At 43.9% G+C, this 26,966-nt stretch overlaps 2 protein-coding genes across 5 annotated transcripts in view; both read right to left on the bottom strand.

Moving 5' to 3' along the window:
* LOC120034805 (zinc finger protein 184-like) overlaps positions 1 to 4,970 on the bottom strand; it is a 69,426-nt gene extending 64,456 nt beyond the window's left edge. The window contains exons 1-3 of one of the 3 annotated variants that reach the window (XM_038981437.1): positions 4,501 to 4,970; positions 4,022 to 4,152; positions 3,646 to 3,819 (exon numbers count right to left, since the gene is read on the bottom strand). In XM_038981437.1, coding sequence (XP_038837365.1) covers positions 3,646 to 3,819; positions 4,022 to 4,152; positions 4,501 to 4,777 — 582 coding nt within the window. In that variant the 5' untranslated portion in view covers positions 4,778 to 4,970. Of the gene's footprint in view, positions 1 to 1,594; positions 3,820 to 4,021; positions 4,153 to 4,500 lie in introns of those variants that run through there. The other 2 variants (XM_038981436.1, XM_038981434.1) reach the window with 2 other exon arrangements.
* Positions 1 to 26,966, bottom strand: part of LOC120034800 (zinc finger protein 716-like) — a 160,295-nt gene that overhangs the window by 121,610 nt on the left and 11,719 nt on the right. For both annotated transcript variants that reach the window (XM_038981423.1, XM_038981424.1), the window contains exon 4: positions 23,960 to 24,115. In XM_038981423.1, coding sequence (XP_038837351.1) covers positions 23,960 to 24,115 — 156 coding nt within the window. The remainder of the gene's footprint in view (positions 1 to 23,959; positions 24,116 to 26,966) is intronic.

Below are 26,966 nucleotides of genomic sequence, written 5' to 3'. Positions count from 1 at the left end.
AGGGTCGTCGGGACGACAACACCCAGGTGGAGTAGGGTCGTCGGGACGACAACACCCAGGTGGAGTAGAGTAGCCTAGTCAGGACTACAAGGTTGGACAATCATGGGTGGCTTGACCTGGGTGTTGATGTACACGGTGGGTAGGAACGTGACAGTACTGTCTTGACTGTATACAGAGAGAGAGATGCCTGACTCTCAGTTCTCTGGGCTGAACTGAGAACAGCAAACTGGTAATGTATGGACCGGATCCATGACAGACATGATGACCATTCAACAACCTAACTATGTGTTTCATGACTCTTACAGGACTGAGGACTCCCGGGGGTTGAGCAAGCGGCAATATTGTACTATTGACAGAAAGTGAGGAAGTGGATGAAATTGTGAAAAAAAACTAAAACTACATCACAATGGGTCCATATTTTGTTCCGTTTACCATTTCATGCCTGTTCTGATCATGTTTACATAACCAATTACAAGGTGAACAAACAATGGAATGGAAAATAAATGATTAGAATGTACAGAAAGCCCACATGTTCATTCTAGTCTACTCCTGCGCTCAGCGTCCTATCACGCATTGACTACTGAGGGTTCCCAATGTTACAATGTTTGACAGGGGCCACATTGACAATTCAATTGTTACAGGGTTCCTCATGAGCACCACTGACATTAGAACCATGTCTGTGCTCTAACAAGCCACCACTTCCTCCTGTCTTGGCTATAACCTTTAATACAGTATACACTACATTCTGGTACAGGAACACAGGTGTTATTGTTCGGAGAACGAGTCATGTATGTACTCCATAAACATCAACAGTGTCATATCTGGCTGAAGGTTGATAATACTAAGTAAATAACAAGGAACAGAGCAGAAGTGCACGATATGTATACATTTGAAGATGTTTATTGATAGTAGGGCTGGGCGATATTGCTTAAAACTCATATCTTGATTTTTTTTTTTCAAACTTATGGGAGATTCACTATATATATTTATTTTCTCTAAATAAGTTTGTTGTACAATTAAAAGGTGAAATACACTTAATTTAAAACAGTCAGCAATAATCTATTGAATTCAGAGCGTGTGAAGTTATACCTAGGCTAAATATAAGCCTTCCACAATCACAAGAACCACTAAGAGTTTCATTATTTTATCAAAATAGTTTAATAATCACTGATCTGGCTTTCAAGTCTGTCTATGAAAATGTCCTTTTGTTACAAATTTAACCAGAACCCTGCATAATGCACATTCACTAATAATGTAGCAGGTATTGTAGAAAATGAACACCGGTCTCATAAACAATCTCTCTAGCACAAGCCCACGTGCTAGTGAGTAGCCAGCTAATATTTCTATTTCAAGTTTAGCCAACTTGGATCTAGGTATAATTTCACAAGCTCTGAATTCAGCTAACACGGCCAAACAGTTGGGATTGTTATGAACACAACCTTCTGTCCGTCTCCAACTGTTTGAACGGCCTGTTCACCTTGTTCAGATGTTGAGGTCAAGTGGCCTACCTTATTTCTCAGAATGACAAGTTGCCAATTCCTTATATAAATTGTTTTATGCTTATTCCACATTTAGAAAACACAGACTAAACAGCTAGTAAAACAATCTTTATTTGACAAAAATGCTGCTAGCGATACGTGGTACCGTAATATGCGCATGACAAACTGAGCATACGTTTTCCAGAATGAATGTTCATTGGTACATCCGTTTTAGCAGTGTCTACTCTGCTCGAAATTTGAGCAGCTGAAACATAAACAGGGTTCGAAAGGTTACCTTCTCCTCTATTACAGTAAAATAATGTCTCCATGTGTTTCAGTGTCCATATGACCGATTCTGTTGGACCAAACCTCAAATGCAAATAGCGAGTTGAAACCGTTTGTCAGAGAGGAAGAAGTGATCTCTCATCTTTATTGTTGTGCGTGGTAGGGGGAGGGGCTTGGGAGAAAGAGGCGAAGGGAGAGGTTTCACTCTCGCCAAAATAAGCCAAATGCGTTTGTATGCGCTTATTTTGACCCTAAGCTTGTCCCCTGCCTTTGGGACGACTCCCCCCCCATTGTTAGGGCGGGGAGACATGAGCATCTCGTCGTTATATACCGATCTCTGGTGTAAATGGGAAGGTGCACAGCACAGAAGGAGCGAACGAGACCAAAAAGACAACATCAGAACAAGGGGACATAAACGCTCAGAAAAACTAAAACTAAAAACTTGTGCAATACTCCAAATGCGATACAGGCATTTGGAATATTGCACAAAAACATTAAGTCGAATGAATCAAATTAATTCTATATATCGCCCAGCACTAATTGATAGGCAATGCATTTGGTACAGATTATGATTTATGATTTGACAGCCTTATTCTAACCGGCTTATCAAAACAATGTGCAATACATTGGGCCATTATATCAGTAGGTAGCTATATTGCTATAAAAGTATTGGTCCACAGTATTGCTAGTGTCCAATACTGATACAGGCAAGAGTTGCTTGTCTTGGGTCCCAACAAAAAGCTTTAGGCCCAACTGTTATATTGGTTGTCTAGTAGCCAGCTAGTGGGGATACTTGTAAACTTTACAGCTAGCTAGATCGTTCCAGCTGTTGTTTACTTAGCTAGCCAGGTAGCTATCGAGTGGAATGGTTACTTTTATGTTAAAGAGTGGAATGGATTTTCTGCTGGTGTATCCTTAGGTATCTCCTCTCAGAGAACCTCTTCCCGCAGTGATTACAGGCGAATGGCCTTTCTCCCGTGTGGACCCTTTGGTGCCTCTTCAGGTCACCAGCCTGGGCGAAGCGCATATGACACTCAGTACAGCTGAAGGGTTTCACCCCTGTGTGGACCCTCTGGTGCCGCTTCAGGTTGCCAGCCTCAGCAAAGCGCATGTGACACTGGGTACAGCTGAAGGGTTTCTCCCCTGTGTGGACCCTCTGGTGGATCTCCACTTTCTGGGGGCAGCTGAAGCCTTTGTTACAAAACATGCAGAGGAACCGTTTCTCTTTACTATTGACTGATGTGGCTCCTCCTCCCTGAGCCTGGGCTCTAGCCCTGTCGTTTGAGTTCAATACCTGATCAAAAAGGACGCGGCCGTGTGAATCGGAAGGCCGCATCGACGTGGACACTCGGTTGCGATCCGTGAGGTCATTTAAAGGGGAGTGTGTCGCGACATTTGGATTAGTCTCTAAGCTTTCCCTGTAATCTAAGAAATCTCTGCCCTGTGAGAGTCCATCTCCTAAGTGAGTATCTGGATTCCATGTGGGTGGAACGTCGCCCTCCACTTTCACCTCATCTACCACTATAACCTCCCCTTTCTTATCTCGGCAGCCTTCAGAGTATACACTACCACTGTACTGGTTCCAGTCCCCTCTAGACAGATCAGTGTGTGTCTCTAAATCCAAGGGAATGTTGCCAGGGTCCATCTCTGTAGTGTAAGAACAAGACGGATCATTGCCAGTTTCTAACACGTCACCTGCGTCTCGATGGGAATGACCCGTCCTCAGGCTTGGGTTACCGTAAAGTAAATACTCTGAGCCGAGAGCAGGAGGACAGCCCAGTCTCCCCAGCCCCAGTCTCTCTGGGCTCTCTGGTCTCTGTGTTACAGTTAAAGCCTTGGTGTCGGTCTCTGACTTGCGGATGCCGTTCAGCGTTCCACTGACCTCCGTGATGCTGCATCTGGTCCTGGGCTGCGTGGTGGCGGTGGTGGGGTTTGCTGTGGCTAAAGATGGCGCTCCAGCCGATCCAGTCTGGATGTCTCTGCTGTGTCGTTGGTCCTCCTCTCCTTCAGACCTCTCCTGCTTGACCCCAAGACCTGCAGTCTCTGCATCTGCAGCCTGACAAGAAGAGGAGGTTGTTACCGGTAACTAGTTGAATTGGATAACAATGTCGTAGGGAAGTCTCACAAACTCCCCTATGGCAGATACATGAGGATGTACATGTAAACAAGTGAAAAGCTAAGGGGAGCCTTACAGAAATAAACAGGCCATATTTCATTTACATAGTAACCCATTTTCAATGCAACACTATTCCACTAACCTCTATCATGATAATGTGCTGGGTTGAGGTTCCACTCCCCTCATCTACAGTGATTGGTTGGTCATCTCTCCATGTATTGTGTCCCACTGGCTTCACAAAGCTCCTGTGTCCTCCAGTGAGATTTCCTTCACCTGAGAGAGTGATTGGGGGGGGGGAAAGAGGTGCTTAGGTTAACTACTGTCAATGATCAACAGTATATTGTGCACTATTGACGCTGTCTAGAATTGGTAAGGATGTAAGGTAACACTTATTATAACTACTGTATGTACTACTTATTGATTGATGTAGGCTGATTATGTTCCATGTATCACATTGTTTGCAATGAGTAATAAGAAATACAGTAAATCAGGGATCTGGTTACAATATGCTATTGTGTCTTTGCTCAAGGTAGCTAAGTAATCAGGAGAATTATTGCATTCTATCCAAAAACTGACCAAGACCCGATTACGCAGCCTCTGCCTTTTTTCTGCAAAATGTACCTCTTGCCATTCCTCTGTATCGGTCGAGGATCTTGACACTACTGGGACGACTGGCGAGGACGCGCTCTCGCATTGTCCTCTCTGTGCGCTCTCGTGCCACCTTCAGTTCCAGTAGTTTCCTTCGTAATGTCCTGTTTTCTTTCTGGCTTTGAGTTATTTCTAAACGAAACACTGCATAGTCGTCGTCTACGAGTTTACAGATCTCTGCCACGGCTGCATTCGCTAGCACCTCCATGATGGAAGCTATTTGAGTGTGAAAAACCACACAGTTAGCCATTGTTAGCAGCTAACTAACCTGCGGTACATACATAAATATCGTCTATCAACCAAGTCCTGTCTCCAACGTGAATTAAACACTATATTGCGTAAGTATGTGATGCTGTGCAGTTAAATTAGTCATATTTTAACATCTAAATAACAACAATAAAACACTAACGTGGACATTGTTCTTTGTCACTTTTCACTTCCGTTAATTCTTCGTGTGAGTTTCCGGCAGACTAGTTGTGTTGCGTATTGCTGCCTTTCACAGGTCGGAGTGTGAATTGCACATTGTCAGAAAAAAGTGGAAAGGATTTTTTTTTTTTATCGCACCTCCACCTAACTCTACACCACCCTTATCCCACTACTTTAGCCTTACCAGATCCTACACCAGCCTGGGAGGATGGAACCCTTCTCTTAAAACCAACTGTAGATCTTCTGCAAAGAGAAACCCTTACACCCAAAAATGTCTGTTCTGCTGCCACTGCCACATATACTTTCCGCGATTTAAGCTCCATCAGTGCAGTACAATTTAATGACCATAGCAATAAACGCAAGAAATCCTACCTTACTTAAACTCATCCTCTGGATTTCTCTCTTCAGGCCTACTCACCGGGGGGCTCCTAGGTCTCAAACTCTCGGCAGTATTCTGCCTTCTGCCTTCTCCCTACAGTTAGCAGCTGTTAGCTTTGCCCACGACTAGCTCATGTGAACTACAATCGAGACGCTTTTGTTTTAACGTTTAGAAACGTCAATTCTCATCGCTTGCGATACGGCCTTTAACCTTAAACATAAAATGATCCTTCATTGGGAATGATATAAACATTAGAATGTCGTTAACAAATGACCAGCAATCTAAATCAGAGTACATTTTTCATCAGTATGAAAGAAATCATCTTGTTGATACTGAGCATACCCCCATTGGTCAGCATGGTGGAAATAACTATTTCCATCCCCATAACACCATCTGTAGGAACACAAATTAGCATATCTTGTTGGACAAATCCAGGTAGTGAATCCCGGTTTAAGTCAAATGTATTGCGTTGGTGCCCAATGAACATGACCCAGAACAAACATCATGATTCCACTACTTATAAGGCCACTCCTATAGACTATATGTGCCATTAGCACCATCCATTAGTACCATACGTGCTATAGTTCCTGAGTATTATCATTATCATCACAAATGTAATTTGGTAATGGATATAAATCAAATAGATTAGGATCAGTTCCACTCTCCGGATCAGAGTTCACCCTCTCCATTCACCAATCAATCCGTCAGTTTTAAAAATCATTCAATTTTCCAAATCATAATCAAAACCTAATTAATTATGCAACCCAAATTTAGAATGACATTGTTCAGTGATTAGAACCCTCAATTTGGCATACACCAACATTGGCAGAATGTACATTTATATTAACATACAGTATAATGAACCTATAATTCTAGTATTAACTTTCTTATCATGATTATAATTACAGATCAGTATCTTAATGCATTCTTAATCTAAATTACTATACAAGTAGCAGTGTGTAGATCTCTACAATCAACCTTATACCCAAAATAAACAATTTTAGACAAATCTAAATCAATTATGGGTGCAGTTAACCAGGCCCTGATTCTCCTGGTGTCTCTTCATTGGTTCTTTTTCAGATAGCTTCATATTTCAAAGTGGATGGCACCTGATAATGTCTCACCTGGGCTGCCACCACCTTTACCACCCATTATGTCTTGTCCATTTGTCAACCAGCATACCAGCAACATGAAAGAAGTTTGGAACAGATCTCCCTCCATACTCACTCTAGGTGGACTCCTGTCACACTCCTGAGAGAAAAGACACAAGAGAAGAACCAGTTGATAGCTTTGATTGGATGCTGTACACCGGTTGCTGGCTCAGGTCTCTCGGTGGAAGTGGTGTGGACAGGGCCGTATTGAACGCTTTTGTTGCACTTCTTCAGACGGTTAGAGGGGGTTTTGAGGTTCACACCGTTCTCTGCCGAATTTTCCCTGCCATGCATCAAGACACCATCTGACGTCACTTTTCATGATATGAGAGAGAGAGAGAGAGAGAGAGAGAGATCAGAACAACAGTTTAGTTCATTTCTGATTCAGGAAATCCAGACAACTATTGACTATGACAAATTATTACTTTTACCATTTATTCCTAATACAAATCTCTAAACACATGTCAAAGAGAATAACACATTCTGCTGAAACAATTTTTTCAAATTGGCTTATACTCCCCATCACACTGTCAACTTCATCGCAGAGCCACAGGATCAGGAAGTTAGATCTCTAACCCATTGTGAGAAATCCCAACAATCCAGCAGACCCAATCTAGTGAGATTTGTATCAAAACAAAACAGAACATACAACACAACAATACACTCCTTCATATATCACTCCATACACTTCTACATATCACTCAAGGTGTGTAAACTTCAATCCAAAACCTCAGAGGACTGGTAATTCACACCAGTGTGAGTCATGTGTTAAAAAATCTAATCGAATAAGAATCACTACCATTAATAATTCCATAAAGAAAAACATTGTACCCATACGATTAAAGGAAAATAGTCTTAATACAGCCTCAAAGGCAACGCCCTCTCCTTCTTCCCGTTGGTCCAAATCATAAATATGGCTATGAACTATGAACCTCATCATAAATATCAGTGTTACAAATGACCTTCAAATCATCATCTGAATGGCTTTCCATTGAGGGCGATCAAACCACAGTGGAAAGTCAGGACAGAGGTCATACAAACCCTTCAAAGAAGTGTGTCTTACTATATTTGACTAATTAATGAAATAGTCAAACATTTCATACATTTCGTATCCCAGGTTTACAATAAATTTCCAGTACATTTGTGTGTGCCCCTTTAAGATACCTCGGCACTAACCCATAATCATAACCAGTAAGTTGTGTGTGCATGCTGGTGTGTGTGTGTGTGGTAAACCATATGGCAAAAACAAACAAAAATTGCCAGGCCTTATTTAATTTGGTAGATTTATACTTATAAAACTGCCAAATTTCACTAAGTCCTCTCCTAAGACCATAGCCTCAGGAAACATTGGCATATAACGACACAACAACACACAGTCAAGAATACAAAACAATTAATTTTATACTGACTTCTCACAACCATACGCACACACATACACACAACCATACACACAACCATACACACACACATACACACAACCATACACACACACATACACACAACCATACACACAACCATACACACACACATACACACAACCATACACACACACATACACACAACCATACACACAACCATACACACACACATACACACAACCATACACACACACATACACACAACCATACACACAACCATACACACAACCATACACACAACCATACACACACACATACACACAACCATACACACACACATACACACAACCATACACACAACCATACACACACACATACACACAACCATACACACACACATACACAACCATACGCACACACATGTCCTGCTACCCAGCCGACAGAGATTAGTGACCTTGTCCTTGAGACGTACTCCCCGTTCTCTCCCAAATCTCTAGTCAGGTCGACACCAAGCTCAGACAGTCTGTGTTTAAAATACCATAAAGACATATTGTCTTTACCCTAATTCTGACTAGGACTACACATTTATTGATTATGATTTTATACATTCTAATCAATTCCATACAATTATATGTTTCAGGGCAGAATATTCTAATCATTCAATTAACAGATAATTTTCACCTATCAATCCACGCTTAATGACTAAATAATACACACTGATACATCAATTGTATACAAGAATAATCCAGACCAATACATTGCTTATCATATCCTGCTATATTTTACACCATCTATTGCAAGCCCAACGGTTTCTCCCCTCTCTGGGTGGGAAGACCTCCTTCCCTGCTATCAGATTCACAGTGGTCATAAGTTGTCTGCCACAGTTCCTTGTCAGCTATGATTCAAACACATTTCACATGTTTTACAGTGACAGGGTGGAATTCTTTTAATTATTGCCTAAACATCTACAAAAAATTACACATCTATTTATATTAATATTGTCAATGTCACTCAAAATCAATCTCACAAAACCAATATGTTTATTTTCATTCCTTATCCATCAATAACAGTTATAGGCCTACACTAGGTATCCTAACACTTCCTGTTTAGGTTTTTATTACAATCTTCATAAAAAAAACAGTCTTAACCCTCAAAAATAGTCTCATCCAACATTGGCTCCTCGTAGTTAAAAGAAACGGAGCCATCTCCTTGGCCTGGAGGCCCGTATTCGTCATCACACAGGCCGGAGCTCGAAATCGGTCCATACCTCACCATCTGTTGCGTCATTGACCTCTCCAGAGTCCTGATAAGCAAAACTTTCACACAGGGGATCAAACCAACACCCACACAGAACCAAAACACTCATACAGGTGAAGGTTGCCCACAACACAGTGAGTTTGACATTTTTCCATTTCCCAAACATACTATCAAACCAATTTGTTGGAGCATTATCTACCCCAGAGTTCTCTGCCAATTCGTGAGCTAATGTGGTTAAACCAGCCAGGGCCTTGGTCACTGATCCGTCTGGAGCTGTGTTATTTGGGATGAAGGTACAGCACATTGTTCCAAATATCACAAAGACCCCTCCCTTCTCAGCTAGTAACATATCCAATGCTATTCTATTCTGCCAATCCTTTTATTGCATCTCTAGTATAATTGATGAAGCGCTGTTGATTATAATAGATATAATTTATCCGATCCACATTCTTATTGAGAGTGACCACCAGAAAATGCTTGACTCTAATCCTGCTAAGATCTGATGTCTTGCTTTAAACTCGTCTGGCAACCCCCCGTGGGACCCCAATATTATCAATATAATATACTCTATCGTCAAAAGACCCAGATGGGGAGCTTATTTTTTCCCGTCTTGCCAACACTATGTCATGGTGTTGGATGAGGGTGCTTTCCCCCACACAACCACCAGATGTCAGCCCTTGGCCTCTTTATCTCACTGAAATCCCCGGAGCTCAACCAGCCTGTCAGATCCCTCATAGTCTCATCAGTTGTAACATTCTCTGTCCTATTGCATGTCCTTACTTCCCATACGTCCCATCCGTGTGTGATGTATCGAGCCATACAATAATAATGTTCTCCTGTAACTATCAAAGGGGGAAGTCTGGATGTCCTGGGCACATGGGGATACAGATAATGCAGATCAATGCAACTGTCATTGTCTGGCTTCCCTGCCTTCATGAACAGCTTTACCATACAGGCCATTCCCCTGGGTGAATCAATTCCATCAAATGGAAAGGGGATAGTTGTCAACTGAGGTTTTGCTGTGGCACAGACATAACATTCTTCTCTCGCTACTGATCTGGCTGTATACTAAATCCATTCTAACCATAGGTTAGAATCCCCATAACCAGTTTCCACCTCAATCACTTCCTTTAGATCTTTCGTCTGAACTATCCGCACCGGCCCTTGACTCTGGACTACTCTGCTGTCAGTATCTGTTTTGTCAGGGGCTCTGCTTGTATTCTGGCTGACTGTAGAGCTACCACCTGCCCTAACCTCTTCTTCTCGGAATGGCACTAGGGTATCAACTGAAACCCTTACCTTCACTACACTCCATCTTCTTCCATATTGGGTATGTGGATCTATGTAGCCCTCTCTCTCTGTGTGTGAGCTATGACCTGTGTCCATGAACTACACGGGGACCTGCACAGATATATTCCATAATGGCTCATAGTCCTAGACTGCCAAGGAGTCAGAGACCCCATTTGGTCTACATAGAACTCCACTGAGCCATCCTTCCCAATCTCCACTCTCACTTCCTGTTTATCCCGATCAAGTGATCTCTTATGCTTGGTTAATACAAAATCCTCATCGTCTAAACTATGGGTCAAGTTACCACCTTCTGCATTCTCAGATGGGTCATGGTGTATTTAGGAATATTGCTCCCATAATAAGACAGCTCAGACTAATCAGCACGACTGTAAAGCCCCACCCTTTCCCGGAGAACATATCATCATCTAGAGGCCAGCCCATACTTTCACTTCTATGAATGCACACAGGGAGGGTAGGGCGGGGTCAGGGAATCTTCGTTAGAGAGGTAACCCCCGAACCCTATTGGTTTCGGTTCTTCTCCTAACTCTGTGATTGTTCGACAGTGTCAGTGTGTCATACCCTCCTGCAATGTGTGATATGCCCCAGGTAGCTCTTCCAGTACTTGGTATGGCCCCTCCCAACGGTGCTGCTTCCCGTCTATTCTCCTCAGGGACTGGATTGAGTGAATCACCTTCTCCTGTAATTCACCTGTAGAGCATAAAATCTTGGACATGCAGGTTTGGTTAACAAACAGTCTTCTCGTGTGTTCTGTCTAATAATTCTAAAAAATTATTATTATCCAATAGGCCACAAAGTGTCCTATCCCATCCCCCTTTGATACATGGCTCCGCCCTTGTATCAATATTGCTGCAAATCTAAACAATTCTCTGTCAAGTGTCTTATCTACTTTAAGAGTTATCTGTGCTGCTTTGTATGGTCTTAGATGTATATGTGCTTGTCTATGTAAACAGTAACCTTTCTCTCCTTTCTTATTTCACAGGCCCTAGTCAATGCTACTATTTCGGCCTGTTGTGCCGAATCATTTCTGGGCAATGTGTCCGTGTTTAACACCTTATTTCCTGAAACCAACTAAGCTTTCATTCCCCTTTTGTCTTCACTCAGTAACTGGTATCTACCCATTCTGTGTCACTCCTATCTTGCTGATTTCCTGGCCCCTTCCCCACCTTCTCCTCTCTGCTCCCAAACCTTCAAGGTCTCAGCAGTGTGGGGAGGGCTCCTCCGTCTGCCCTTTTGTCACGATCGTCTATGGGTGAGAGAGAGGACCAAGGTGCAGCGTGTGCAAAATACATTCTCTTTTATTATAGAGAAAGGAAAAAACACGCAACGAACACTATAACAAAACAAAACAAAACAACAAACGATCGTGAAGCTATAAACGTAAGTGCACACACAAGCTACAAACGTACAACATAGACAATTACCCACAAAACCCAAATGCCTATGGCTGCCTTAAATATGGCTCTCAATCAGAGACAATAAACCACAGCTGCCTCTAATTGAGAACCAATCTAGGCAGCCATTGACATACAAACACCTAGACAAGACACTGACCCATTAAACGTACAAACCCCTAGACAAACCAAAACACATACATTCCCCATGTCACACCCTGACCTAACTAAAATAATAATGAAAACAAAGATAACTAAGGCCAGGGTGTGACACCTTTCTCCTATCTGTCTGTCGCTCTTTCTCATAATAGTCAGTATCAAATATGGGTTGTTGCCAAATCTTGACTAAGTGTCTCACTGTCTGAACTCATAGATTTTGGAAAAATGACCTGTCTATGGTGGCCATCTCTAAAGTAATTACATAGGTTGATTAAGGTTATCTCGATGTTCTCAATAATTCTGAATCACCACAGATGTCATATATCCCTGTCCTGTTGGTCTGGATTAGGTTCTAAATACTTAACATAAGTCTACCATTAATCCAAGGCTATGCCATTTCTTTCTTCTCATTGGTTCACATTTGTAACGGCTGTCATATTCTTCCTCCTCCTCGAACGAGGAGAGGCGAGAAGGATCGGACCAATATGCGGAGTGGTTAGTGCTCATGATGATTTATTATAACGAACACTGAAATACAAAACAAATAAACGAAGAGCAGAAACCTATACAGTACCGTGTGGTGAAAACACTAACACGGAAACAAACACCCACAAAACACACGTGAAACCCCGGCTGCCTTAGTATGATTCTCAATCAGGGACAACGATTGACAGCTGCCTCTGATTGAGAATCATACCAGGCCGAACACAAAATCCCAACATAGAAAATCACACATAGACAAACCCACCCAACTCACGCCCTGACCAACTAAATAAATACAAGACAAAGGAAAACAGGTCAGGAACGTGACAACATTACAACTATCTCAAAGAACTATAAACTCGTTCATAATTATCAATTACTCAATTTACCTTAAAATCAGTATCACAAATGACCTTAAATTCATTATCCAAATGGCCCTCCCATGAGGCTGATCAGACCACAAAGGAAAAAGCCAAGATAGAGGTCAAGAGTCATACCACCCTTTTACAGTCGTGTTACTCAATTTATATTATACAAATTAAAGAAAACCCCTCAAACATTTTCTACAGTTTGTATCCCAGATTCCCAGAACATTCCCTTATCAAAAGAATTCACGTGTTTAATTAAAACTCAGAAAATAAAACTTCTGATATTCCACATATGTGTACCCCTTTAAGATATCGTGTCTCTAGGAAAATGGAATACTCTTCAAACCCAAAGGCTAAAAACAAACAGAACATATCCAGGCCTTTTCAATTTTGGTAGAAACATGCCTCTATCGCACTCACTCGCTCCCTTCAGGATTACAGCCCCGGAAAACATTTCCAAAGAAAGAGAATGAAGCATTCCTTTTCCCCAAAAAAACACTTTGTCAGACTACCCCGATTCAGGAACCCAAACGTTGACTACAAGAAAACCTAATAATAATGATAATTCCATTGTACTCCCTCCAATCATTAGTTTTAAATTTCCTCAATGGTTCATTATACTTAATTTAACGTGCGCTCCAAGCTTGTTTTGCTAAATAAAATTAACCCAAACTGCAATCCCCTTTACCGACCTAACATGGTTCCACGTAATGGAAACAGATTATAACGTTAGAACACTTGAACTTTCAGTTCCAATTCCCTGGTGTTACCTAAACAAACAATCAAACCAAAAATCAATAACCAGAAACTATCACAAAACTTTTACGATTCAACTATTCAGACCTGAATCGCTCACAGCCAAATATAGCCCACAGTGAGTCACAACCAACCAGTGATGCCCACCTAGCAATTTTGTTGCTAGATTTAGCATCTTTTCAGACTACCCTGACAAATTTAGCTACTTTTTAAATGTATTTGGAACTTTTAGCAACTTTTGAAAAGTGACTCAAAGCTATAATGCACGCATTTTCCCTCTAAATGACACAAACAATTTTCTCTGTCCCACCCTCAGTCACAACATCATTGCCTGGCTGCAAAAGTGCATTGTGAGTGACGTCAGCAGCAGGCGCTCAGCCCGTGCCCAGGCAGCAGCAATTTCAGCGAATTGCAAATCATTGTTGGCTGACTGCAGCAGCAGTAGTACGGGTTCGACAAGCCAAACCCAAGGAATATAGTTGGTCACGAATGTTTGATCTTGAACAGAACTTACAACATCAATCAACATCTCTCAATCAAAATTGTACTGCCAGAAGTACAGAAAAGAGTGGGAGTCTGTACCCGAACAACTGTCAAATCAATTTGAGTAACGGTATTGTGTATTCTACGTAATGACACAGTTTTACGTTATTACACAATGATATCACAACGTTAGTTAGCAACAAACCAACTTGCCTCCTGCAACTTACCCTCTACTCAAACCGAGCTCCGCTTTAAGTCTATCGCAAGAGCAAAACCAAACTTAACAGCTTTCTCTACTCCAAAATGTAAAAGTACCACGTACTTCGCTAAATTTATAACGGATGTCAGTCAATCCATAAGAATGAAAACATTCGGATGGGCACAACTTTATCGTATCTCTCCGTTATTATTTAGAATTATTTAGATTTAGGTAACTGTCTCTTCTATGATTCAGCATTTTAAATACGACTCCATTCTTAATACGTTATTCCAGCAAGACAACGTATTCCATCGAAATCGACTCGCTATTATTTAGAATGAATTAGTCTTTCAATTTAACCTAAACAAGCTATTAAAACGTTCAGTTTATATCTTAAACAAACACTAACAACCGTATCTTTCCGGGCAAAACCTATAAATAGTTGAATTACAATCATAATGAATTTTAGTCTATCGGTGCATAGGCTGAGATACGAACCCGAGTCTCCCGCATTGTAGGCAAGAGTTTTATCCCTGGACCAACAGCACTATTGATAAGATGGAGGCGCAAATAACCCTATTATTATAATTCTCTGTAGTCGTAAACTCCGGCACCGAGACAGTTCCCAGAAAATAGCCCTATTCTAAAGATCCAAGCGTTTCCCCTGCGAGGTTTCTCCTTACTCTCTCACCCTTGGTTCTCTCTCTTGACCCTTGTCACTCTCTCTATCTCCTACTCAGAATTTAGGAATAATTACTATTATGACTTTTGATAAGTTATTAGGTCTCACACGTCATGCCTGTTCTTCCTCATCCTCGGACTCTTCTCGCTCTCTCATTCGTCTACGTTCCCTCTTCTGTCTCTCCCTAAACTGTCTCTGTCTACAGTTCCTTGGTGGGGCCTTACAATCCTCTGCCATTTATTGCAGTTGTAGCACTTTCGGTCCTCAGGTTCTATCCACCTTCTACTCTCCCTGTTTCCCCCTTTCTTTTAAAAATCTTTCCTGCAATTTCCCCAAGAGTGGCGATCAAATGTTCTGCTCCTGTCTGTTCTTTCTTAATTTTATTTTCCTTGCCATTATGCTCATGGTGTATAGCAGGGGTGTCAAAGTCAAATGGACGGAGGGCCAAATAAAAAATTTAGCTACAAGCCGAGGGCCGGACTGTTCGAATGTTCATTGAAAATTTTTTAAATGACGCATATAGTCTAGTGAACCTAATTGAACCTACTGAAAACCTAACAAATATATTCCAATATGATCAGATAAATAAAGCAATATTTTCTTATGGCTCTGTCAGTAATCTTTAATTTTCAACAGACACAAAAGACAAATTTCCTTTATATAAAAATCCCCATAACATGAACATTAAATGAAAGAAACCGGTATTCAAGGCACCATCAGTAGCCTATATTTTCTATTTTAGCAAAAGTGGGCTAAATTTACTTCAAAGAAAAAAACAATAATAGCAATTTTCTATCATCCACTCAACTGAAATATTTTTAAAATATAATTGGATTGAAATACAATAAAATAAAGTGCAAAAATCTATTAATCAAAAACAACACTTTGTTTAAGGAGAAGTAACATGCAGTGAAAACAAATATTAAACTTTAACTTTTAAACTTGAACTGAGTAAAAACTCTAAATATGTGATTGCACAGTAATGTTCACTTGTTTGAGGTTGAGGGTGATACTTGGTGGTGTCCCATCTTTTCCACAAGTTCATCAATGTTCGGGGTAAGGCTCTGAGCTGAGGAAATCCTCAGAATTGAGTGGAGGTGTTCAGCAGTAAGTCGACTTCTGTGTGATGTTTTGTTCAGGTTCATCAAAGAAAACAGTTGTTCACACAGGTATGTGCTGCCAAACATAGACAACGTTTGAGCAGCCTGGATGCGCAGCTGGGGCATTGTGTCGGGGAGGAAACGGGCGAACTCCGCAGCACCCACTGCCGCATATTTTGCCCTCAGTGCATCATTGCATTGGAGGTCAATCAACTCCATTTGGAGGTTTGGTGGTGAGCTTTCCACGTCAACAGCAAATGGGTTACCGAGCAGTTCCAACCTGCTTTTTTGTGCTTCAAAGTCAGCAAATCGGCGTCGAAAGTCAGCGGCAAGCATACCTATTTTATCAGCCAACTGTGCGCTCGGGAACGCACTGGTAGAGAGCTTCTCTTTCATGGTCTGGCAGCTGGGAAAGTGGCTCAAATTTTCTTTCCGCATCTGCGTCTCCCACAGAGTCAGTTTGGTTTTAAATGCCTTCACTGTACTGTACATATCAGAGATGACATGATCCCGACCCTGCAGCTGCAAGTTCATTGCATTCAGATGACTCGTAATGTCACACAGAAAAGCCATTTCACACAGAAACATTTCGTCTCGGAGTTGTGTTGTGTCTTTCCCTTTGCTGTCCAAGAACAGACAAATCTCCTCACGAAGCTCGAAACATCTTTGAAGCACCTTTCCCTGGCTTAGCCATCGCACCTCTGTGTGATAAGGCAAATCACCATGCTCCGTTTCTAACTCCGTCAGAAATGCCTTGAACTGGCGGTGATTCAAACCTTTGGCTCTGATAAAGTTAACTGTGCGCGTGATGATGCTCATTACATGCTCCATTTTCAAGGCTTTACCGCACAACGCTTCCTGGTGTATGATACAATGATAAGCTGTCAGCTCACCTGTCGCGTTTTCCTCTTGCATCTTTTCCCGTATCTTCGCCACCAGTCCGCTCCTGTGTCCACACATCGCAGGTGCTCCGTCGGTTGTCAAACCCACGAGTTTTTCCCAAGGCAGCTCCATCTCATTTACACATCTTGACACCTCTTCATACAAATCATGCCCCGTAGTTGTGCCATGCATAGGACGTAAAGCCAAAAACTCCTCTGTCACGCTTAGGCTGGAGTCCACTCCGCGGATGAAAATTGACAACTGGGCAATGTCAGAAATGTCGGTGCTCTCATCCACAGCCAAGGAATATGCAATGAAATCTTTTCCCTTTTTCACAAGCTGCTCTTTTAGATTGATGGACAACTGGTCTACTCTCTCGGCAATGGTGTTTCTGCTCAGACTCACATTTAAAAAGAGTTGCCTTTTTTCTGGGCAAACTTCGTCACAAACTTTAATCATGCAGTTTTTGATGAAATCCCCCTCCGTAAATGGCCGGGCTGATTTAGCGATCTCTTCTGCCAAAATAAAACTGGCCTTGACAGCAGCCTGGCCTTGTGATTTGGCTTTTTTGAACAGAGCCTGTCGAGATTTGAGGCCTCGTTTTAATTCCTCTGCCTTTTGTAGCCTTTGTTCTGCGGGCTGCCGGCTTGCTGCGGTCTGCGGGCCGGTTCTAATAATAAATCAAGATCATCCCAGGGGCCGTAAAAAACCTTCTCGCGGGCCGGATGTGGCCCGCGGGCCTTGACTCTGACATATGTGGTGTATAGCATACCTCTTTACTTCGGCTAATGTGGCTGTTCCCCACCCTATCAGAGTCTCTTTTATGATTTGGCAAATTTCAGGCTTCATACCACTCAAGAAGGCTATTTTTAACTGTTGGTGGTAAGGTCCGTCCTCTCCCTGTCTAGGATCTACCAGTCCACTATTAGCATTGAACATGTAACAGTATAACTTTAAACCGTCCCCTCGCCCCGACACGGGCGCGAACCAGGGACCCTCTGCACACATCAACAACAGTCACCCACGAAGCGTCGTTACCCATCGCTCCACAAAAGCCACGGCTCTTACAGAGCAAGGGGCAACACTACTTCTAGGTTTCAGAGCAAGTGACGTAACCGATTGAAATGCTATTAGCGCGTACCCGCTAACTAGCTAGCCATTTCACATCCGTTACACTCACACCCCTTTCAACCTCCTCCTTTTCCGCAGCAACCAGTGATCCGGGTCAACAGCATCAATGTAACAGTTTTAACTTTATGGCGTCCCCTCGCCCCGACCCAGGCGCGAACCAGGGACCCTCAGCACACATCAACAACAGTCACCCACGAAGCGTCGTTACCCATCGCTCCACAAAGGCCGCGGCTCTTACAGAGCAAGGGGCAACACTACTTCTAGGTTTCAGAGCAAGTGACGTAACCGATTGAAATGCTATTAGCGCGTACCCGCTAACTAGCTAGCCATTTCACATCCGTTACAAACACATCCCTCAGTCTCTCCATATACTGGCTAACAGTTTCCCCATCCCCTTGTTTACACTCATGTATCTTTGAAAAGTCTGCATGTCTATGGTAATAGTCCCTAAGATTATTACAGAGCTGTGTCAATTTGTCTGCATAATCCCCATCTCCTGCCCATGGTAAAACCGGTTCTCCTCCTTGCCCTGGAACCCAGGCTCCCCTCACTGCTGCCCAGTCTTTCCCCACTATCTGTCGGACAGCCCTTTCCAATTCTCCTGTATTTAGTTTAAAACTCTCGGTCAGTCCCTCCATATCTCTCCTAAACCCTTCTATTCCTGTTTTTGGATGTACTATTCCCTCAACTGCTCTTGCTACATCTCTCTGAGTCCAGGGTCGATACACTTGTAAGGTATCCGATTGGTCAGCTTCGCCTGCTCTAGGATTAGGAAGCTCTATGAGAGGACACTGATCCTCTTCCCCATCTGATTGAACCTCCCTCAGCCCTGGCTTATTATACGGTGCTAATCGCTTTTTAAGGTTAGACTCTCTTGGTTCTGGCTCTTCTTTCCTCTCCCTGGCTATGGCTTGCTCTCTCTGTTCATGTTCATATCTTTCTCTCTTGCTCTCTCTTTCCCTTGTTCTTAATGCCGGGACCTCCTTTGAGGATTTACCACCCACGTTTATTCAATCACTGTTATGCTTATTCTCACAATCTATGTGTGTATTTACTCAATTACAACATTTATTTTCTAATATTGTCACGTTCTGACCCTAGTTCTTGTGTTATTTCTTTGCTTTAGTTGGTCAGGACGTGAGTTGGGTGGGTTATCTATGTTTTGTGTTTCTATGTTGGGTTTCTCATTTGGCCTGATATGGTTCTCAATCAGAGGCAGGTGTTAGTCATTGTCTCTGATTGGGAAGCAGATTTAGGTAGCCTGTTTTCTGTTGTGTTTTGTGGGTGGTTATTTCCTGTTTAGTGTTTTTGTGTTTCACCTTTCGGGACTGTTCGTTTGTCGGTTTATTGTTTTGTTTCAGTGTTCAGTTTTATTATTAAAACATTATGGACACATACCACGCTGCATCTTGGTCCTCTTCTTCTCCTCCAGACAACGAACGTTACAGAACCACCCACCACAACCGGACCAAGCAGCGTGGTAACGGGCAGCAGCAGCAGCAGCGATCGCAGGATTCCTGGACCTGGGAGGAAATTCTGGACGGAAAGGGACCCTGGGCACAGGCTGGTGAATATCGCCGCCCAAAGGCTGAGCTGGAGGCAGCGAAAGCGGAGAGGCAGTGGTATGAGGAGGCTGCACGAAAGCGCGTCTGGAAGCCAGAGAGGCAGCCCAAAAAATTTAATTGGGGGAGGCACACGGGGAGTGTGGCTAAGCCAGGTAGGAGACCTGAGCCAACTCCCCGTGCTTACCGTGGAGAGCGAGCGTACGGGCAGACACTGTGTTATGCGGAAGAGCGCACGGTGTCTCCAGTACGTGTGCATAGCCCGGTGCGGTACATAGCAGAGCCTCGTATCGGCCGGGCTAGAGTGGGCATCGAGCCAGGTGCCATGAAGCTGGCTCTACGCATCTGGTCTCCAGTGCGTCTCCTCGGGCCGGGGTACATGGCACCAGCCCTACGCATGGTGTCTCCTGTTCGTGTGCATAGCCCAGTGCGGCCTATTCCACCTCGCCGCACTGGCATGGCTACGGTGAGCATTCAGCCAGGTATGGTTGGGCAGGCTCGGTGCTCGAGACCTGTAGTGCGCCTCCACGGTCCGGTCTATCCGGTGCCTTCTCCAAGCACCAGTCCTCCTGTGGCAGCCCCACGTACCAGCTCTCCTGTGGCAGTCCCTCGCACCAGCCCTCCGGTGCCAGCACCACGTACCAGGCCTCCAGTTCCAGCACCCCGCACTCGCCCTGAGGTGCGTGTTCCCAGCCCGGTACCACCAGTTCCGGCACCACGCACCAGGCCTACTGTGCGCCTCCCGGGTCCAGTATGCCCTGTTCCTGCTCCCCGCACTCGCCCTGAGGTGCGTGTTCCCAGCCCGGTACCACCAGTTCCGGCACCACGCACCAGGCCTACTGTGCGCCTCCCGGGTTCAGTATGCCCTGTTCCTGCTCCCCGCACTCGCCCTGAGGTGCGTGTTCCCAGCCCGGTACCACCAGTTCCGGCACCACGCACCAGGCCTACTGTGCGCCTCCCGGGTCCAGTATGCCCTGTTCCTGCTCCCCGCACTCGCCCTGAGGTGCGTGTTCCCAGCCCGGTACCACCAGTTCCGGCACCACGCACCAGGCCTACTGTGCGCCTCCCGGGTTCAGTATGCCCTGTTCCTGCTCCCCGCACTCGCCCTGAGGTGCGTGTTCCCAGCCCGGTACCACCAGTTCCGGCACCACGCACCAGGCCTACTGTGCGCCTCCCGGGTCCAGTATGCCCTGTTCCTGCTCCCCGCACTCGCCCTGAGGTGCGTGTTCCCAGCCCGGTACCACCAGTTCCGGCACCACGCACCAGGCCTACTGTGCGCCTCCCGGGTTCAGTATGCCCTGTTCCTGCTCCCCGCACTCGCCCTGAGGTGCGTGTTCCCAGCCCGGTACCACCAGTTCCGGCACCACGCACCAGGCCTACTGTGCGCCTCCCGGGTCCAGTATGCCCTGTTCCTGCTCCCCGCACTCGCCCTGAGGTGCGTGTTCCCAGCCCGGTACCACCAGTTCCGGCACCACGCACCAGGCCTACTGTGCGCCTCCCGGGTTCAGTATGCCCTGTTCCTGCTCCCCGCACTCGCCCTGAGGTGCGTGTTCCCAGCCCGGTACCACCAGTTCCGGCACCACGCACATTTATCTTGCTTTAATTTTTTGTAAGTTTAGAATTTAACCCCAAACTAATGAATAAAGATCACCGACCTTATCTTGCAGCTGAGAATTCAATGCTGGTTGGATTTCGTCACCGTTTTCTGTCGTGTACCAGTTTGCCACCGGCCTGAAATGGAACCTCAATTTCCAGAGGTCAGGTCTTTAACTTACGGATCTCGTGCACGGTTTTCGGCGCTCCCATGGGACGACAGAAAACGGGTATTGAAATCCGGCTTCGAAGGACCAAGTTGTCATGAGAATTTCCAATCCCAATGATAATAACAATCAATCAATAGCTCTGACCAATTCCCGAGGTTTGTAAGACCATGGGTATAATAATAATTAGTCAAAGACTCAGCTTATACAAAAGGTTAGTACAGTTTATTCAGAGAACGTTCTAAAGTCAAGAATACAAAACAATTCATTTTATACTGACTTCTCAAGCCCACACATACACACAACCATACGCACACACATGTCCTGCTACCCAGCCGACAGAGATTAGTGACCTTGTCCTTGAGACATACTCCCCGTTCTCTCTCAAATCTCTAGTCAGGTCGGCACCAAGCTCAGACAGTCTGTGTTTAAAATACCATAAAGACATATTGTCTTTACCCTAATTCTGACTAAGACTACACATTTATTGATTATGATTTTATACATTCTAATCAATTACATACAATTATATGTTTCAGGGCGGAATATTCTAATCATTCAATTAACAGATCATTTTCACCGATCAACTACTTCAGGTCAAGTAAACCTGAATTAAGGCACTATCATTTCCTCATTATAAAACACCAGCATCAAACAGGACAAGGTTGTTACTCTTCATAAGTAAAGCATTTTTACAGACACCATCACACCAACCATCACCATATCATCTACTCTGCCTCATCATACTCATTATTTTCTCAGTTCACCTCATCCAGTTCCCCTCATCCAGTTCCCTACTACATCCTAAACCAACAGAATTAACTACAAACTAACTAGTACTACATTACATGTCATAATACTCTATACATGGGCTGTGTGCATTTTCTGCTGGTGTATCCTGAGGTAGCTCCTCTCTGAGAACCTTTTCCCGCAGTGCGTACAGGTGAATGGCCTCTCTCCCGTGTGGACCTTCAGGTGCGCCTTCAGATGGTGCTGGTGGGAGAACCTCTTCTCACACTGGGGGCAGCTGTAGGGTTTCTCCCCTGTGTGGACCCTCTGGTGCCTCTTCAGGTGGTGCTGGTGGGAGAACCTCTTCTCACACAGGTGGCAGCCAAACGGTTTCTCCCCCGTGTGCATCCTCTGATGGCTCTCCATCTGTTTGCGGAAACTGAAGACTTTCCAACAGAATGAACATGGGAAGCACTTCTCTTTGCCACCAGATCTGCTGATAGCATTACTACTACTACTGTTATTTGTCAATGGACTTGTGTAGCCATTTAGTGTTGATGCACTGGCATTGTCTGAGGTCTGGTTTAACATTAGCAGAGTGTGAGGAGGACGAAGGCCAGGGAGTGTCTGTGTTGTCACAGGGTCCATGTTCCAGTTGATAGATCCTATAGAAGGCAGGCTGACGGCAGCACCTGTTAGGTGGTTAACCTGAGGCCCCATCAGTCTCTCTGAATCATAACTATAGGAGCAGGACGGAGCATCGCTAGCCGAGTCTGTGTCTGTTCTCCCCCGCCCCATACTGACACCTCCCCGTCCCCGCAGACCAAATCTAAACCTTGTCCTGGTCTCAGCCAGTCTGTTGTCATGGAGACTAAGTGTTGTTGTTGTTTTGCGTTCGACTGTCTGTTTCTGGTTAACAGTGTTGTTCCCCAGCCCAGAGATGAGGACACTGTCCCATCCACAGGACTCCACTATGTCGCTTTTGGTCCCAGCCTGCTCTGTGATGTCATCCCCTGGGCTCTTGGCTGCACCAGTCTGGAAATCCAATATGGCCACCAAGTCTCCTCTGTTAGCCTCCAGCAAACCACCTACAGGCAAATGTTACAATCTAGACTTAACTTTTTAACAAACATGACAACAGAACAAAAATCATAGACATGGATTTTGTGTGTGTTATTTGCCTGGTGATATCTATGACTGTCATGTTGATATACATAGTTTTGTTTATTTTTGAATTTCATACAAATTGTATTGATATTGTTTTAGAAATAAAGTACTCATAAGGTTTCATATGTGTTTAATAAAAACATTTGTCAGGCGCATCACTATTCCCATTGAAGATCTATTACTGTATGTAGGTTATATGTGTGTCTCCCTTACCTTGCTCCCCCATCTTTAGTCCACTCAGCAGATCAATGCTCTCTGGTCCATCTTCTATTGTCTCCTCTTTGACCAGCAGCAGATCAGGCTTCCCATCCTCCATGTCTACTGACTGTAAGAGATACAGAGTGAGAGGATGTTGGATCAAGAAATCTGATATGAGCACCCTGCTATGGAGCATCTTCTGATTGGGCAATGAGGGATTACTATGAGTTCTATGCAAACATGTTAGTTGATTTGATTACCTGATACGTAAATGGTTGGATAATTCAAATGCAGGGTCCCACACTTAAAACAAAATGAATCAACATCTGGGCCAGTATCCACAAAGCCTCAGAGCAAGAGTGCTGATCTTTCCATTTAATCATATTAATTATGACCTAAAAGGCTAAACTGATCCTAAATCAGCACTCCTTCTCTAAGAGGCTTTGTGGATACGGACCCTGACCTAATACCATACAGACAGTAGTTTACAGTGGGCTCACCTCAGTGAGATTGTGTGTGGTCCTGTTCTGCTCAGCTGGTTCCTCTGTGGGTTCAGGAGGAGGTGTAGTCTGGTTGTCCTCCATGACCATGTTCTCCTCAGGGTTCCCCAGACCCTCCTCACACCCCTCATCCTTCACCAGCAGCACCTCCTCCTCCTGGAAGAGACAGGTGATACAGATTACACAGACATACACTCCCTCAGGTACGTACACACACACACACACACACACACACACACACACACACAGAAAATAAAACACACTTTCAACATGGAGTGTTTACCTATCCCCACTGTTTGTGTGTATTAAGGATCCCCATTAGCTGCTTCCAGGTGTTCAGCACAATTAAGGCAGTTATACAATTTTGAAAACATTACAATACATTTCACAACACATTAAGTGTGTGCCCTCAGGCCACTACTCTACTACCACATATCTACAACACAAAATAAATGTTATCATGTTTGTGTGTGTGCATGGGTCTACGTTTAGGTCCTATACTGTAGTTACAGAATGACTTCATTGTTGTTAAACCCATCATGGTGGACATACAGTAAATATGGTGTGGGTGAAACGTCAGCTATGATCAGACAAGACTAAACTATTTTGACGTGTACAGTAGGTTTTTGTTAGTGTGTGGGGATGTGTAGGTATATTTAGTAAGTAGTCTGGTTATAATGCGCTGTCGGGGGTATGTAGAATAGGGTGAAATCAGGGGCCGTATCCAAAAAGTCTCTCAGAGGAGTGCTGATGTAGGATCAGTTTTGCCTTTCAGATCATAATGAATAAGACGATGTAGACAGGCCGGGGGCCTGATCCTCGATCAGCACTTCTACTCTAAGACTTTTGTTGGGCCGGTATCCACAAAAGCCTCTCAGAGTAGAAAATTGTTCATAAGTGCTGAGAATAGATACATTTACTCCTACTCTAATGGGTAAAAATAAAAGCGATGCATGAAGCTACTTTAGTCATAACAGTCCCAGCTAGTCGACAGATATTTAGGAAACCACATGAGCTGGCCTAACCAGTTAAGAGTTACCAGCAGGTTTACTGGTAATGAAGCGGGTCAGTGGTTCCTGTGCCACATGCAATTGCTTTGGAGTTGTTCAAATAATGTTTGGATATTTCTATATAATCAATTCGTAAATAATCTAGACGTACATGCAACAGTATCTCTTGAGCTTTTGACAATGATTTCACGAGGCCTATTTCACATGATATGCCTAAATACTTATAAAGACTAGATTAAATTAATAAACACGTTTTTCTTTCGATTATTTAATTACCTACATAATGCTATTTCATGTTATCCCGTCGAAGCGCAACAACAAAACCCTAAATCGGGAATGCCGGTATATTGGGCAACTGAAAGCATCTAAGGCTTATGTAAACTTTGATTGTGTCCGATTAAAATTCTAGACCTTTCAAACGTATGCAACATTATTGGCAAGTGATTTGATAAACGGGAGTTAAAAGTTGTTAAAGGGAAGTGACGAGGGTTGGTAACAGTATAATAATCAATAAATAATCAGAATTGGTAAAAAAAAAAAAAGGTTATTTATGCCAACATATTAGGCGATAATTAAGAGAAGGCAAAGTGATCGTGTCATGCGAAAACTATATCAAACGTTTTACCATCGCAATATTTGATGTATAGAGTTCACAGCTGGCGATGCCTCATTGGTTATTCCCTATCATTTGCAACAATGTCAATGAGCGTCATCACTATCTTTCCTTTGCAGGATGTCGTGACTATCAGCTGAGATAAACTTTTATGAGTTGATTTTACTCCTGGCTCAGTTTGCCTGGGCAGTGTCTTCAAATCAAATTGTATTTGTCACATGCGCCGAATACAACAGGTGTAGTAGACCTTACAGTGAAATTCTTACTTACAAGCCATTAACCACCAATGCAGTTTTAAGAAAAATACGTGTTAAGTAAAAAATAGTTAAGTAAAAAAGAAATTAAAGTAACAAATAAGTAAAGAGCAGCAGTAAAATAACAATAGCGATGCTATATCACGGAGGTACTGGTACAGTCAATGTGTGGGGGCACCGGTTAGAGTTAGTTACTATGCATATATAATAAACAGAGAATAGTAGCAGCTTAAATGAGGGGAGGCAATGCAAATAGTCTGGGTAGCCATTTGATTAGCTGTTCAGGAGGCTTATGGCTTGGGGGTAGAAGCTGTTGAGAAGCCTTTTGGACCTAGACTTGGTGCTCCGGTACCGCTTACCGTGCGGCAGCAGAGAGAACAGTCTATGACTAGGGTGGCTGGAGTCTTTGACAATTTTTAGGGCCTTCCTCTGACACCGCCTGGTATAGAGGTCCTGGATGGCAGGAAGTTTGTGCCCGGTGATGTATTGGGCCGTTCGCAGTGCCTTGCGGTCGGAGGCAGAGCAGTTGCCATTCCAGGCAGTGATGCAACCCGTCAGGATGCTCTCGATGGTGCAGCTGTAGAACTTTTTGAGTATCTGAGGACCCATGCCAAATCTTTTCAGTCTCCTGAGAGGGAGTAGGTTTTGTCGTGCCCTCTTCACGACTGTCTTGGTGTGCTTAGACCATGTTAGTTTGTTGGTGATGTGGACACCAAAGAACTGGAAGCTCTCAACCTGCTCCACTACAGCCCTGTCGATGAGAATGGGTGCGTTCTCGGTCCTCCTTTTCCTGTAGTCCACAATCATCTCCTTTGTCTTGATCACGTTGAGAGAGAGGTTGTTGTCCTGGCACCACACGGCCAGGTCTCTGACCTCCTCCCTATAGGCTGTCTCATCGTTGTCGGTGATCAAGCCTACCACTGTTGTGTCATCAGCAAACTTAATGATGGTGTTGGAGTCGTGCCTGGCCATGCAGTCATGAGTGAAGAGGGAGTACAGGAGGGGACTGAGCACGCACCCCTGAGGGGCCCCCGTGTTGAAGATCAGCGTGGCGGATGTGTTGTTACCTACCCTTACCAACTGGGGGCGGCCAGTCAGGAAGTCCAGGATCCAGTTGCAAAGGTTTGTGG

This window comes from Salvelinus namaycush, chromosome 42, assembly GCF_016432855.1.
Source record: "Salvelinus namaycush isolate Seneca chromosome 42, SaNama_1.0, whole genome shotgun sequence".
Classification (NCBI taxonomy): domain Eukaryota; kingdom Metazoa; phylum Chordata; class Actinopteri; order Salmoniformes; family Salmonidae; genus Salvelinus; species Salvelinus namaycush.
Note: the sequence above shows the minus strand (reverse complement) of the source record. Positions and strands in the feature narration are given on the sequence as shown.